The sequence below is a fragment of the Danio aesculapii genome, chromosome 2 (genome assembly GCF_903798145.1).
Source record: "Danio aesculapii chromosome 2, fDanAes4.1, whole genome shotgun sequence".
Classification (NCBI taxonomy): Eukaryota; Metazoa; Chordata; class Actinopteri; order Cypriniformes; family Danionidae; genus Danio; species Danio aesculapii.
Genome location: NC_079436.1, coordinates 23,354,899 through 23,371,376, shown reverse-complemented (window position 1 = coordinate 23,371,376; position 16,478 = coordinate 23,354,899). Strand labels below are relative to the sequence as shown.

General features: G+C 37.0%; 1 protein-coding gene across 1 annotated transcript in view; it reads left to right on the top strand.

Moving 5' to 3' along the window:
- Positions 1–4,273: 4,273 nt before the first annotated feature.
- cdyl (chromodomain protein, Y-like) overlaps positions 4,274–16,478 on the top strand; it is a 43,740-nt gene continuing 31,535 nt past the window's right edge. Inside the window, exon 1 of the mRNA XM_056475288.1 lies at positions 4,274–4,616. Coding sequence (XP_056331263.1) covers positions 4,590–4,616 — 27 coding nt within the window. The 5' untranslated portion in view covers positions 4,274–4,589. The remainder of the gene's footprint in view (positions 4,617–16,478) is intronic.

The following is a 16,478-nucleotide window of genomic DNA, read 5'->3' as shown; positions in this document are numbered from 1 at the left end:
CATCACCAGTTACATCTGGTAACGATAATGCTTTTAATGAGTAAGTCACCATAAAACAAGAAGAAGAACATCTTTGCTGAATCTTGTTATCCTGTAGTGAGCATTACTAAGTGTTCTCCTGTCTAGTCTAGACCATTTTTTGGTTTTGTTTATGTTTGTTTTGCCACATGCCTTGATATTTCAACTGTTAAGCCACGGTCACACTAGAGTTTGAGCATACAAAATTCTCGTCTCATTTTACATTCTCATGCAAAAGTTGTTCGGCACTGAATAGGAGCAGGATTAAACATGATGATTAGACATTAAAAAAAAGCGAGTGATTGCTCCATATTTAAAATTTCTGTACAGAGAGGTCATGTTTTGATCTTCGATTGGTCTTACGCAATCACGTGATCTGATTTCGCAGGTCAGAGTTTATCAAGCTTGAACTTTCAAAGGCAGCAAAATGTGAAACTTGTCACACAAGCTTGCATTTCTAGTCTGCAGCATTCGCATGCATATGAATGGAAGCCTATGGCGCGCAAAGTGTAGTATAGTCGTACACCGACTGCTCTTTGTATTATCTACATGCAACTATCTGACCCTGTTTGAAACTTACCAGCCAGACCACTCTAAATAAAGCTGTATTTGGATCAAACCTTTATTGTACCCCCATTATTACAACTAGAGTATTTTTACAGTTTATCAGTTCACAACAGTTAATACAGTAGGATCATTCATTAACAAAGTATAAATTTCTATATACAGTGTAACACTGTGCCACAGTAAGGTTCAAAAACACTATAGTATTTACAATAAATTACTATAGATTTTTTCTCATCTGTAGTTTGACTCAAGGGTTATTTTTCTATTTATTTACCAATGATCTGGAAACTTTTAACAATTTAAGCGGAAGCAATTTAAAGCAGAAATGAAGAGAAAACACCCACAAAACACAAATATGGAAAATTATCAATAAACCAAATTAATATTATTTACAGTTATTATTTACAGTTATTTACAGACTCACGACTGAAATAATGCTTTCTATTAAAGGCATGTTCTTCATCTGAACCACTTCAGCACCGGCACACATAAGTAAAGATTATGTAATATTCAAGGGGACCATTAAGAAGTTGCTGTGACATTTCTGCTCTGCTCTTTCACCTACTTCCTTCTTCTGTTCTGGCATCTGCTGAATTATCACTGGAATACACCACTTTAAAAGATCTTTCGCCATTAACTCCCACATCTTTAAAGAAACATAAGAAAAACAGGTTTGTGAATGTATGCGCATTCAATGTATACAGTAGTCAATACTTGAAGTGAATCAAAACCTTTCATCAAAGTTGTCCAAAAAACTACTGAACAACACCCATTCTTGTCTTGGGAAAAAACTGTAAAAACTCTTTGATCAACTTCTAATGTTGTTTATTATTCCATTTTTTTTTTTGTATTTTTATTATTTCATAGTCAAGTCAATTTATTTATAAAGCACATTTAAAAACACTACCAATACCAAACACTACAACACTGTACCGAAGTACTGTACCAGACCTATAATAAGATTAAAGAGAAAAAAACTTAATCTGAGTGTAAAATTACATCATTTTCCATTTTTCTTTGAAAAAACTCAACATGTCTGTCAGCATAGTAACTATTAGGCTAGCAATCTTCATGTGTTCATATCTTTCAGTCTGATTCATCATAGTGTGTGCTTGTGCAAATTCTGCTAACATATAAAGACTTGATGCTCATCTGATTAAACTGTTTGCTTTTTATGTTTTATACAACTTGGTTTCTGGTTATCAAAGGTGACAATTATCCATCAGATATCTCCATTAATAAGCTGTTTCACCCAAAAACAAAGATTTTCTTTGAATAAACTCTCCCTCTGGGCATCCAAGATGTAGGTGACTTATTTTGTCAGTTGATAATTAAAGATTTTTATTGACCCCATGGGCCTTGTTGCTTGGCAAAATACGGGTCAACAGCTACCAGCAAATAAAATAAATAAATAAATAAATAAAACAGAGAAATCAAAATCAATCTGTTGCTTATGATAATAAACTGAGGTCCTATGAAGTAAAATAATCAGACACTGAACATTCTTAAAACATAATTGTCTTAGGGACAAACAAGCACATTTCAATACATGGTCATATGTCTGGCAAGTGTCCTGTAGGCTCACATAGGAAGCGTGTTTTGGAGGATTTTGCAAGAGCTAGGGCTGTTTATGGCCATCTGAATCTCTAATTACAGACAGAAAAGCTTGCTTTGACTGAGTATCTGTTCTCTGACAATTTGTAAGTCATATTCAGTTATTCAACTCCATTTTACATAACCTACCCTATAGAAATTATAAAATAAGATTTACTTTACCGTAAAAAATCTTCCAGATCCTGAACTTGATAAAACTATTACTTTTATTTCAAATGTTTCAAGCCTCTTATATTCTAATCCTCTTAAATCATACTGGGTTGCTTTGCTGAATATGTTGGTATAACCCAGTCCAATCTAGAAATATTTTCATGATGTTGCATGATAAACTGACTGCAACCAATGTAAACCTACAATGTCAGCTCTCATTTGAGTATGCGCCCATGGGCTGTGTCTCCTAAAAGTACTGTGACTCAATCGTAGAACCATTACCACAAGTGGTCTCTTCTCGCTATGATCAACTTAGCTTTTAGCTGTGAGAAATGCAGCCAGGCACTGTTTGCAGAGTGCCTTTAAATTCATCAGGGGTCGCCACAGCGAAATGAACCACCAGCTAATCTAACATTTTTATTACACACACATCCACACACACTCATTCACACACAAACACTACGAAAAGTTTATTCAATTCACCTATAGCACATGTCTTTGGACTGTGAGGGAAACCGACGCACTCAGAGAAAACCCACGCGAACACAAGGAGAACATGCAAACTCCACACAGAAATGCCAATTGACCCAGCCAAGACTCGAACCAGCGACCTTCTTGCTGTGAGGCAACAGTGCTAACCACTGAGCCACTGTGTCACCCTGTCAGTAGGTCTTGACTTTATATTATGAATTAAATAAACATATTTGATAGTTCACCAAAAATAAAAAAAATAAAAATTACTCACCATTTACTCACCCTTAAGTGGTTCCAATTTTTCAGGACTTTTTTCTTCAATTGAACACTAAGGAAGATATAATGAAGAAAGTCAAAAACCTGTAATCCCTAACTTTCATAGGAAAAACAAATACTACGGATGTCAATGGTTACAGGTTTCCAACAACCTTCAAAATATTTTGTTTTTTGATCAACAAAATAAGAAAAGACAAAAAACAAGTCAAGGGTGGGTAAATTATGACAGAATTTTTATTTTTTGGGGTGAACTAGCTCTTTAAATTAATCTGTGTTTCGATAATAACAATTACAATTTAACTAATTACTGTTTAACTAACAATTCCCACCAATGTTCATTTGCAAAAAGTGATTTTTTAAGCTGGGTAACGCAATTATGCTTATCAATGTTGCATTGTTTTGAGCTTTCAACGTTTAGTGTGACAATCTAAATTACAACAATTGAACATCTTGGTTTTGTTTATTTTTATTAAAAATAAGTGGGAAAATAGTATAGAGTGAAAATAAAAATAACTGATTTTGTACTGGTTCTACTTTTTGGGTCAACTATTCCTTTAAATTACTCTGTGTTCATACAGTAAACCCAATTACAATTTAATCATGGTTTAACAATTCCAATGATCATTTTATAAGCTAGGTAACACAGTTGTGCTAATCACAAAACAACGCATTATGTTTCAGGTTTACATCAGACATTTTAAAGCTTTCAACGTTTAACTTAACATCTAAATTACAATTAACGAACATCTTGGTTTATTTTTATTACATATACTTGGAGAAAAATAGTCTATACTAGTACATATTTTATGGTGAAATAAAAAGAACTGACTTTGTAATTCTGTGCTTGTAAAAGTAGCAGATTGTAAGACACCTTCACAACACTGCATTCATGGAAATGTTTTGGTCTGAGTCAAGTCATGGGCTAAACTCACCTGACACATAACGCCGAATTATTGGCTAAACTCACCTGACACAAAACGCCGTATTATTGTTTGAACTATCGCCTGTTTGCGTCGGTAACGTGAAGAACCTAACGTTAAACCTAAAATCAACACGGATAAAGATTTGAAAACCCAGATGACCGTCGTCCACGGCTCTATCACAAGGGTTGCAGGCAGTGCAAACTCATCTCGACTCTAATCTGCGTTCGATTGAGACTTCCTGTGTGGCAGAACTGAGAGCAGGCGAGCGCGTAATCAGCACTGCCTACAGACTAGTTCGCGGCAACACTCTCCAAAATTGACGCCTGGACCGACAAAAGTGCTCGATTGGACTTTGTCGGGAATGAAACGCTTCATTCTAGCTATAATGTTGTTGGTTAGACGCTGAGTGCGAGAATTACATAGCAAAGCGATCCTCGGTGCGGGTCAAGCACATCTCAACCCGACCAACTGAAAAAGGAGGAGGAGAGGCCAAAAAAGACAACTGCAACTGGAGGAAAAGTGTCTACGATCTTCACGGATTGCCACAACGTCGAAGATTATCGTGACATGATGGCCACGGAGGAACTGTACGAGGTAAACGTCGGCGATTTTACCGTTCGCGTCCGTTTAGACGCAGTTAATCGATTATTTGTGTAGTTGCACATATACGACGCGTCCCAAGGCTCGTGCAGACTAGTCTTAACAACTGACTTACCCGTTCCAGTACTAGTTAAAACTACACCGGCAGGGTTCCGTGCTAGCAAAACAAACCAGTAACGTTAGCTTGGGGAAGTGTGGAGTGTGTGGTTGTTAGTTTGAGGAGTTTAGTGTGCAGAGATGCTGGTGGAGGCAGTGGATGAGGCGGGGGAGGGAAGGAAGGGCACTTTGGAGAGTGATATTTAATCAAGCTAGTTGCTAACCATGAGGTCTGTGGGGTGTCTGTGATGGACACAACAGGACAGCTGAGAGTCAACCGTGTGCTGTACGTTGTTTTCGGCTCTGCGGGAACTTTGTTTTGTCTTCTTTCAAGCAGGACCCCCGAATTTAGCTTCGTTTTGTGAGGTTTCAACCTGTCTGTCTAAGCTAGTCATCAAGAGCTGTTGTGTGGTAGTCTTGTGTTGTTATGGTCGCCTTTGGTTGCTTTCATTTCAAGTTTTGGGACTGATTAGTTGGAGTTAATCAACTGAGCATGGCGTATCACTGGGCATAAAGTCAATCCATTGTCACTTGTTGACTTATTTGGTGGATTGACGTTGGCTTTTGGTCGTTTGTAGTCATTTATGTGTTATCAGAGCTGTGTCATTGGGGGATCAGTGTTTATTGCTAGTTTATGCAGTGTGAATGTAGTTGTAAATTAGTACACTAATGTAATCATGAGTCTTATGAATTTGGTCAGTCCGTTGTATTGTGTGAATTGGTCTGGTGAATGTTTAGCTTATTGTTTGGCTAAATTCATCAATTTGATCAAAGGCTTCACAAAGGTGTGAGGAAGATATCCTAGTGTGTGATGAAGAGAACAGGTCTATCAAAACATGTTTGACAAGTTTTTAATGGCCTGTATGAATAATATCACTATTTTCTAACACCTTGACAATACTGTCCATTCAGCTGACTAAGCCACAATTCTTAGTCATCAGGATCCATTTCCATGTCTTGTTTGAATAATTGTGCTTTTTGTTGAGGTTTGTGTCAGTGTATACATGTAAAAAAAATGCGTTCACCACAAGTGTAGACTACTACTGTAACTTAAAAGCAAGGGGATTGTGCTGGATTTTATTTGATAAATATCCATTCTGCCCACTCTGCTGTTTTATTTTCTTTCAAAATGATGAATAACAAGGATTTTTTTCTTTTACCTAGCTATATAACCAACAAGATAAGAAAAATCTAAATGAAAATTCCTTTTTTATGAAATCTCTCTATTAAATGAATCTTTTAGGTTAATCAAAAGTCTGCATATAAAGTAGGGCTGTGCAATTTAATTGAATCGCAATTGTGATTTGAAATGTTGCGATTAGCTAATCGCAAGAGGCTGCGATTATGAAATGTGTATTTTGCGACTGTCGTCTCTGTCACAGCCTTACTAGCCAATTGAGTGAGCACATTTTCGTTTTTACCCAATAAGAATTGTGCAACCGAACTATGCGAAGCGCCCACAATAAAAAACAAACAAACAGGAAAGTGAAGACGTGTGGGATGATTGCATCTGCTGCTTCAGAAGCATTAACAGATGAATTAATATGAAAAAAAAAACACCACGTCGGTAATATGGGAATATTTTGGTTTCAAAGTCATGGACACCGAACAAAAACAGGTAATTTATAAGAGTTGTCGCAGAATTTTTGCCAGCACAAGGAAATACAGCAACCAGCACCTAAAAAGCACCACAGGCAGTTTTTTGAGGAGTGTCCTGCTAAAAAGTCAACTAAAGCATTGCCAGTGACACTCAATCTAGTAGCAAGCAACAGCAAAGTACAATTTTAGTTGTTTGCGGCTGTTACACCTTATAAAAAATCATCACGAAGACACCAGGAGATAACTAACATAACTCACGACGTCACTAACGTGAAGGTGCCTTTTAATGCAGTGACTTAGGAGGGATTTTAAAAACCCCATCCAAATGCTGGATAGGAGATATACACTGCTGTCTCATACATATTTCTGCAGTACCACAGCTGTAAGTTTGTGATATTTTGTGTAGCATCCGTGATAATTATTTTGTTTTTAGAGAACAAGCTACAACAACAACAATAATATTCTTATTTTTTTGTTACTATCTCCCTAATTTTAATTGAACTTAAAGTCACTTTATTTGTTCGTACTGTCTGCTCTAGAAAAAAAAAGTTTAATTTCTGAATATTTAAAAACAAATTTGAATAACTTTTGTAAGATATCTTTTCAGTTCATTTTGTTAACACTTACTGCAGTTTAGCAGTAAGAAGCAGATACAGATTATTGAGATGAAGATTAACTACAAAATTAAATCACAAATTGAATCAAAATCGCAATATCTGTCAAATAAAATGCAATTAGATATTTTCCCCAAATCGCACAGCCCTAATATAAAGCATAAAGGTTCTGGAAGTAAGTGTCGTAATTTTTTCTTAGCAATGTTAATCTTTCTAGACCAATCTGACAGTAATCTTAATGTTATAGATGTTTTAATGTTATAAAAGTGTCTAATTTAGCGGAATTTCACCTTTTTCAAATTTGGGGTGTGATTTCACCATTTTAAACAGTTAAAATGCAAAATTGGACACCAAATATGATGCATATAAGAACTTTACTTTGTTGCTAAATTTGAATTACAAATATGTAAGTATTTTGTAATGTACAAATATATGCTAGCCTGTTTAAGTTTTATATCTAATGACACGGTGTCAAGAGTCTTGGTGCATAAATACTTCCTAGTTTGATTATTCCATCATTGAAACTTCCTAATCCTAATGGAGATAATGAATAGTCAAAATACTTCCAGAACATAAACATCATCTGAAGCATCTTGGTTACCTCAGAAAGTGAGTTTAAGTCCCTAATGAGTTTGAAGACTTTGCCCTTCTGCTGAAATCAATAAGAACATGCATGTTTCCCAAAAGGTGTTTGATGATGAATTACTTATGCTGTTCAATAAAACTTATATTAAATGGGATTTTGAAACCTGAACATAATTTTTGTGGTGTTCTGAGTTGCTATTATAGTGAAAGAATTATCTGATGATTTATGACAGAATATGACAGAAATCACAAACATGTCCACTGTGCTGCTAAAGGGAACAAGAGGAACAGGAACGAGAGCTTATGGAGTACATTTACAACATGAACTACAGTCTGATGAATAAGATATGCTTCATCAGATCACATCAATCCGTAAACACTTATTCCCAACTCTTTGAAACCTGTTTTACAATCACAAAGTTCTGTAGTAAAACATTCGTTCAAGTTTCTGATGTGTGTTCTCAGTAGCAGGTCATGTACTGATCTATATAAATATAAAATCCTTATTTTGGGTCTTCTTTCCAAACTGATGCAATACACTATAAAGCTGGTAGAATATAGAAATGCGAATGTATAATGGCTGAAAGAATGTTGGGCTCAGGATGATGAAGGACATAAAGAGTGAAAGCCCTGCAGCAGTTTCTGTCATTACGCTGAATTCCTAAGGCAGCTTGTATCTTTGGGGAAAAGGACTCTTAGCTGTGGCAGCGCTCAGCAGTGTCACATTTTTACATCTAACACTATTACAAACAGTAATAGCCCCCAGTCTAGTGCCATATTGTAGCATGCTAAAAATGGGAACACTGTAAAAATTACATAAATGTTCTGGGTTAGTTCACCTTAAAATTAAGGTTCTGTTATTAATTACTCACCATTATATCGTTCCAATCCTCTGAGACCTTTGTTCATCTTTAGAAGGCAAATTAAGATATTTTAGATGAAATCCGGGAGTTCTGTCATCGCCCATAAACAGTAACGTTCAAATTCTAGATAAGTAATCAAAAACATTGTCAAAACATTCCATGTAACTTCAGTGGTTCAACTGTAATCATAAAAAGCTCCAAGAACAATTTTGTGTGCCAAAAAACTTAAATTATTTGCCAGCATTTCACTGGACCAAATATTGAAGGTCACACATATAGATGGTGTGTGGGGAAAACAGTTCTTCCCTCTCCTCTGCAAATATAGCGGTAACCCAGATTTAGTGAAAATTGTGCTTTTTTTATCAGCAAAAATGACACCCCTGTCAGTTTAAACTTCCCTTTCTTGAAGTGGCTACCTGAATGTTTAATCCAAATCAAGTCTCCTCCAAATAATAACCCTACCACACAATAATCCATCTAAAAATTCTTATACTGGTGAACGAGTTGAGGCATAATCTGACAGAAGCAGTACTCTGACTTCTAGCGTGACCAACACCAATCAAACCAAATGTGGGACAGGTTTTGGGTGACAATGAGGGACATTACCAACACTAAAACAACCTGAAACTTAATAAAGTATTTTTGTATTCTGCATGTCAGATCGTATATGTTCTTTGGACCCTTCCAAAAACACAATTACATCACATTGCAATATAATTTAATATAAATTCAGGAAATCACTTACTCTACATTTTAGAAAGCCACCTGTCAAGTAGGTCAAACATACTACACCAAAAAAAGAGTAAAGGGCTCACATAAAAGGCAAAATTGCATGCACATTTTTTAATATAACAGTTAAACCAGAAACGGATGAAAACCAAAGTCCCTTTAAGGCACAGGTGTCAAAATCAGCTCCTTGAGGGTTGTAGACCTGTCCAGAGAGGTCATGTTTTGATCCTCGATTGGTCTCACGCAGTCAAGTGATGCAATTTCGCAGGTCAGAGTTCACGAAGCTTAACTTACCAACGCAGCGACCTGCGAAACTTGCTGCATGAGCTTGCGTTTCCAGTCTGACGCATTTGCGTATGTATAAATGGAAGTCTATGGGGAAAAAGTGCAGTGTGACCGCAGCTTGAATGTGTTGTAGCAGTGTGTCCAGGACTACCAGGACAGGTAGTATGCTCGGGCATTCTGTCTGAATGGGGAAACATCAAATTCTCCAAAATTATTTGCCAAGCTTATGTTTACATGTTTGGAATCTCATGAGTTTGGTTTCTTAACAAAAACTAAATTTGCACTTTTTTCAGATTGCCTAAGCTAATGCATATGCACACTCGAAAACAACAAGATCATGACACCAACCTCAGTGTTACACATCATTAAACTCTGTATAATTCTTTGTCAGAACGCACTGGTCTTCTGAAGTAATTCACAAGTGGTCTTGATGGCGAATCTCCTCCAGAAATGAAAGCAACTCTTTGTTTACTAGTTTGTGGGCGTTTGAGTAGTTGCTGTCATGTGATGTGCGTTTTACAGGATGGACTGTACCTCGTGTTTGTTTTATACATATTTCAAAACCCAAAAAACGTTTTTTTTCAAGTGTTTTTTAAAAAAAATTCTTCACTGAAGTCTTCTTGGAGTTTCGTATAATTACAGTTGAACCACTGAAGTCACATGGAATGTTTTGACAATGTTTTGGTTCATTTTCCGGACTTTGAAGATCTCAGGACCGTTGCTGTCTTTGGTAATTCAGGGTGCTTCACCCTGCAGCCCAAGACCGGTTACTCACTGAAGCTAAGCAGGTCTGAGCCTGGTCAGTACCTGGATGGGAGACCATATGGGAAAACTAGGTTGCTGTTTGAAGTGGTGTTCAAGAGGCCAGCAGGGGGTCTCCTAATGCCCCAGTAAAGTGAAGGGGACACTATACTGTCAGTAGGTGCCGTCTTTCGGATGGGATGTTAAACCGAGGTCCTGACTCTCTGTGGTCGTTAAAAATCCCTTGGCACTTCTCGTAAAGAGTAGGGGTGTAACCCCAGTGTCCTGGCCAAATTTCCTCCATCGGCTCTTATGATCATGGCCTCCCATTTTTCCCCATCCACAGAATTGGCTCCATCACTGTCACTGTCGACATACACATATTACGATCGTTCTGCTTTTACTGAATCTCTTGGTTATGGTAACATACAGAGAGTGACTTCAGAACATAACACAATGTCTGCAGAAGTCGTTTTTGGAGGAGAAAAGCAGATATTATCACTGTGTTTGCACTGGGTCAGTCTCGCTTGTCACCAACAAGATGATACACAGACATACGGACATGAATAAACATTGTGAAAACTAAAGTTGTACAGTTGGCGGATCACTTCCATCATTCGGTATGAATGCATTCAAGTGAATCAGACCAGAGTTCGCATGAACCGTACCCCAGACCACCTATTTCAGGTGGACTCAGGTACGGTTCACGGGTACGCACCCGAGTTCAAAAGACATTGTTCACACTAGCTAAACGTACTTAAGTCTGACGTCAAATGAACCTGGGTGTGGACCAAATGTGCCAGTGTGAAAGCTAGGGGTGTCAAAATTATTTGTTTCTTCAGTGCACCGCGATGCAGACTTGGACAATTCGGTATCGGTTCAGTCATAATCATAACCGGTTATTATGTACTGACGTCATTTATCTCATATGCACTATGTCTCCGTAGCTTACTATGGCGAGGGAGGTGAGCGCGAGTGTTTACAACGCTCCAACTACTTAAAAACGCAGAAACTGCACAATTTCACTGCGTGTGTGTTTGCCTGGACAGTGTTTCACTGACACTTTCAGCAGAAGCCCCTATTTCACTGCGATTGAGAAAATTAAAGTACTCATTTTCTCTCTCACTCTCTCTCTCACTGTGACCTCATTTGACCTGTTGGCGTGACTTTTTCTCTCCTCTCGGCTGTTACAGCGATACTTCTGGATACAGACACGAGCACGTGTATGCCGAGTTTTCTTCATCGTGTCTATCATGGATCAGCTGTAATCGCCCCCGCCGTTTATCAGTGTCACTCATCTGTGAAGAGCGCAGCATTCAAGAGCCAATCGCAGCCTTTTCTGTTGAGCGCGTGACCAATAATAGGGGTGTAAGAACGAACTCACAAGGCTCAGAAAGCGAGCGGGATATTTATATTTGTTTATTTGCTATAAAATGCTTGTGTTGTTCTGTGCATGTACTTGAGTTTTTAAAGGTGCAATTTATATGTCTGACTGTTTGTATTAAAGGACAAAATTGTATAACAAATAGTATATAAATATAATTTATACATTTTAATACAAGAATTGTTGTGCTTTGAAGAAAATATAAAATTGTGTATGGAAAGCATAGTCGATGCACCGAGATATCGAATTGAACCGAATCGGTGGCATGATAATCGTAACCGAACCGTGAGACCAGTGTAGGTTCACACCTCTAGTGAAAGCAACCTCAGAGCATTCTGAATTAATCTAAAATATCTTAATTTTTTTTCAAAGATGAAGATTTTATAAAACATATATCTTTCATTTAATATAAGTTTAGTCTTTTTTGGCAATTAAACATGAATGATTTTTCCTGAGGTTGGATGTTTAGAACACATGTTGAGAACAACTGATTAACGCCTGAATTATTCATGACATTCAGTAAGTAGTAGTGTTAAGATGTCTCTAAGTCTCTGCTGTTTTAAGCAGAATTGTTTGTCTATTCTCGTGACTATATGCTGTTTAGATGCAGTGTTTGTTTATATCATACATTAATTGTTTGTCTAAAACTGCAGTTTACTACAGTTAAAGGTCCAATGAAGTGCTTTGTAATGTGCATTTTTTTATTCAATGTCTTTCGTAATCTCAACTGAAATTTGTAGAGAGGGTGGAACGTAGAGTGGCTCCTCCCCTTAAAAAAACAACCAATAGCAGCTAGGGCTGGGTATCGAGTTCGATACTTTTTAAGCACCGACCGAACCGTCTCGATACTACCGAGTATCGAAAAAATCATTTTCGTTCGGTACCAAATTTCGATACCCAAGGGTATAATCTTGTCAACGTCAGTGAGCACCACTTGGAGAAAACCTGCATCCTTAACGTGCCCGGATCAAATGCTGGTGATTGTCTTGAAAATCAGCAGTTTAAGGCGGTTACGCCCACTCGCACAGAGCTTGTCAAATTGTCAAACAGACATACAAAATCAGTTAACTTTTAGCACTTCTTGCTTGTGTACCGTTAAAGTTTAAGGCCCCGTTTACACTGCAGATAATTGTGACCCAATTCCGATTTTTTTGTTCATATGTGACACAGATCGGATCTGTTCTATGACCGTGTAAACAGAAGAAAAAAAACGCATGCATTCGGATATTCAGCGATCGGTTTCAGGTCTCCTTCATATGTGGAAATAAATCAGATATAAATCGGAGATGTGACAATGCGACTGTCATGTAAACAGGCAGATTGAATTTGAGGCGTTCTGTTCTTATGATCATTAAACTTGTGACAATGTGGTGCTTCTCCGTGGTTTAATGATGTAGAAGGAAGTGCGTGTGTGGAGATTCCGACGTGGTAAACAACAACAACAGAGGAAACATGGAGGAAAGTGGTCAGTCGCCACAATTTGCTCCCACCAGACCTGAGATCTCTCTCGTAACCACACATTCCTCTGAATGGTGGAGGACAGCATATAAACCATAAGCGTGAGCTGCGATGACGGCCCTTTCCCACCTCCTCTGCCTCAAAATCATTTTAAAGTTGGGCGAACTTCGTGTTGTAACTTTTGCTTTTTGTCGCTAATAATACACTCACTGCGGGCTACACATAGAACAACTTTATTCTCTCCAACAACACCAGTGCGCACACAGGTAAAGGCTACATCAACTACACACACACACGCATCAGGGCCATACCATTACGTAAACTGCGTGGGGGTAAATCTGGACTGAAGCATTCACTGCTTATGCTATGCTTCGCATATTCCAACGTGGCTAGTGTGGCACAGATGCTAGAACCCACGTTTATGCATGCATCGTAAATTGTACAGCAAGTGTAAAGACATGAATTGGATATGGGTCACAATTAAAAGAATGTGTAAACGGACAGACAAAAAAAATCTGATATAGGCAGTATCATATACGGAATTGGGCATCAAGACCCGACAGTGTAAATGGAGGTTAAGTTTGTGCGGGGTAAATTTATTAATCCTTTTTTCACCTAACTCTGTAACGTTATGTACTGTTTCGATGGCTTTAAATACCTGGCTAAGTTAATACTAAAATGCTTTAAGGTTAACAGTAAATGATGAAGTTTACCTCACATTAAACTTATCTTGTATAAATGTCCTTACCCTTGGCTGCATTAACAGTTTAGCTTTCATGTTTTCTTCACATTAATGTTATAGTCTCTGCTTCTGCTGACCCTGGAATTAGGAGACCATCAAGTGATAATCCATTTACATTGGCAGAAAAAGTAAAAGTGAACAAAGAAAGGAAAGATGAATGCCACAGGGCCGTTACAAATTTTATTGTTAAAGGTTTGCTGCCTTTTTCTACTGTTGAGAAAGATTAGATTTACTGGATATGCATTTTTCAATCCCTAGAAAGGAAACAAAAACATAGTCAAAATAAGTCCATGCGATATAAGTGGTTCAATCATAATTATATGAAGCTGCGAGAATTCTTCTGTGTGCGAAGTAATCAAAAATAACTTTATTCAATGATTTATCCATGGGAGGATCAGAAAGCTCTTGGATTAAATCCAAAATATCTTAATTTGTAGATAATTAATGACAGAATTTAAATTTTTGGGTGAACTAAACCTTTAAGCAGCAGTAAGCCTCACAAATGCTTAAAATTGATTGACTTAAAACTGCTTGAACTTTATTAAAACTGTTTGGACTAATATATTGTGTTAACTACACTTTGTTCATTTTGTGCTTTTGTTCCTTTGTTTATTGGTCTTAGAGATAAGCCTGCTGTGAAAAGTGTCACGAACATCCTGAAAAAATAATCTTGTTAAATATATTTCTTAAAATAAAAAGTATCGAAAAAAGTATCGTTCGGAACCGGTATCGAATTCAGGGTATCGGTATCGAAAATTTTGGAACGATACCCAGCCCTAATAGCAGCTTGTTTTTATCACAGCTCTGCCAGTGAGCGTGGTTAAGCACAAGCCTCAAATGAAAAGCAAATGAGAAGGGGGCAGGGCTTGTCAAATAGTAGAGGTCATTTAATTGGTCAAGATTTGATGAGAAATTGAAGTATGAGGTGACGTGTAGACCACTGTAGGTATTTGGTTCACTTTGCATCTTTGTCAACTACCAGTCATTTGAGTATCAGTAGACAGTAGGGCTGCATGATTAACAAAAAAAAAATTCCGATCTCGATTTGACCCTACACACGATCTTAAGTCAGCTTTTCTACGATTCAGCCAACTATATTTTCACTGTTAAGAGAGAAGCGTAAAGGCGGTCACACAAGTCTTCACATTGTTTTATATACGTTGCTCAGCAATGTGGACATCTCCAGATGGTGTTAAGTGTCACATACTGTATTTATAAGGTATAATTCACCCAAAAATATAGTTTCTGTCTTCATGTAATGATGTGATTTCGCAGCCACAAACACATCTGAGCTGACGCTCTGTTTGTTTACTCCCGAAAGGACACGAGCGTGCCCACCAATTTCTGCTTTAGTAAACAGAATCTGCATAGGCTGTGAATAACAGGTAACATTTATACAGATGCAAATAACGTTCATTTTGTTGCAAACTGAACTAAACTTTAATGAAAGTAACGGCAACAATGACATGAGTCACACTTGGAGGTGAAAACCAAAACCGCGCACATCATTTAAATGATCATATCACATTGTAAATTTATGATTACGACAAGCATTTAATATGTTTTTTCTTTCATGGCGAACATAAAGTGTTGCAAATGAACGTAAATGTTTACTTGGTTAGTATAACTACTCTAGCCTATATAATGTTAAATGTAATGCAAGAGGGAATCTGAAAGTGACAAATGTCTCATTTAACCAGTTAAAAAAAAAAGGGTATAATAATGTTTTCAATGACAAATGACAAGCATTTGTCTCAAACATAATTACTCAACTTCAGAATTATGAATAATTGTATTCTGATATCATCACTTTACTGTGAATTAACAACCAGGACAAATTTAAAGTCTATACAAAATGTAGCATTTTAACCAACAGTAGAGCTACACATAAGCCTAATATTATTATTGTTGTTGTTTTGTCATATGTTTGAGAAAAAACAATAATAATAGCCTTCTCATTTTAACTTTTATTTTACATCTACAGAACCATGAGAAAATCTTGATTTTTAAGCAAAACAAATCGTGATTCTCATTTTAGCCAGAATCTTGTGGCCCTAGTAGACAGTAGTATTAGTAGACTCTATATCAACAATGTCTCACAAGCATGGCAATGTTAATTACAACATAACAGATGATAATCAACATTATTGGGGAAACGACTGCGTATAATAAAATTAGCAAGTGGAAAATGTATTTTAAATGGCCTGGTAACACTAGCCTTCTAGTTTTTTGGAAAAAATACATGGCAAAGCATGTAACACTTTTGCGGCCCATATTCATAATTGTATATGTATTTATTTTTTCCAAGAAACAATTATACACTTATCAGTTTTGAATTCAGTTTACTTATTTATTGACAAATAAATTCAACAACAGAATGTTTATAATAAATGTGTAATTGTCCAAAAAGAAAAAAAAAACGTGTGTGGAAAACTACTATAATTTTGGTTTTCAGACATAATAGCCTGCTTTAAAAAATACAAAAGTACCTTATTATTTACATTGAACCAAATCTTTATTTAACATCTGCAGATTAAAACTATCAAATCTAATGCATGTTTTAAAACAAGCACCTTCTCCATGGGTGGAGCATCAGAACCTAGCATTAGCACCGTAGCTGACACCAACCCTAGCGCACACCTCTCAAAAAAATCTAACCACGCGTCACAATGCGCAATGCAGATGCTGTGATAGGTCAGTATGGTATTATTGACTAGTTTGGGTGGGGCAAAAAGCCACGGGAGAGCAGAGAGTTTGTCG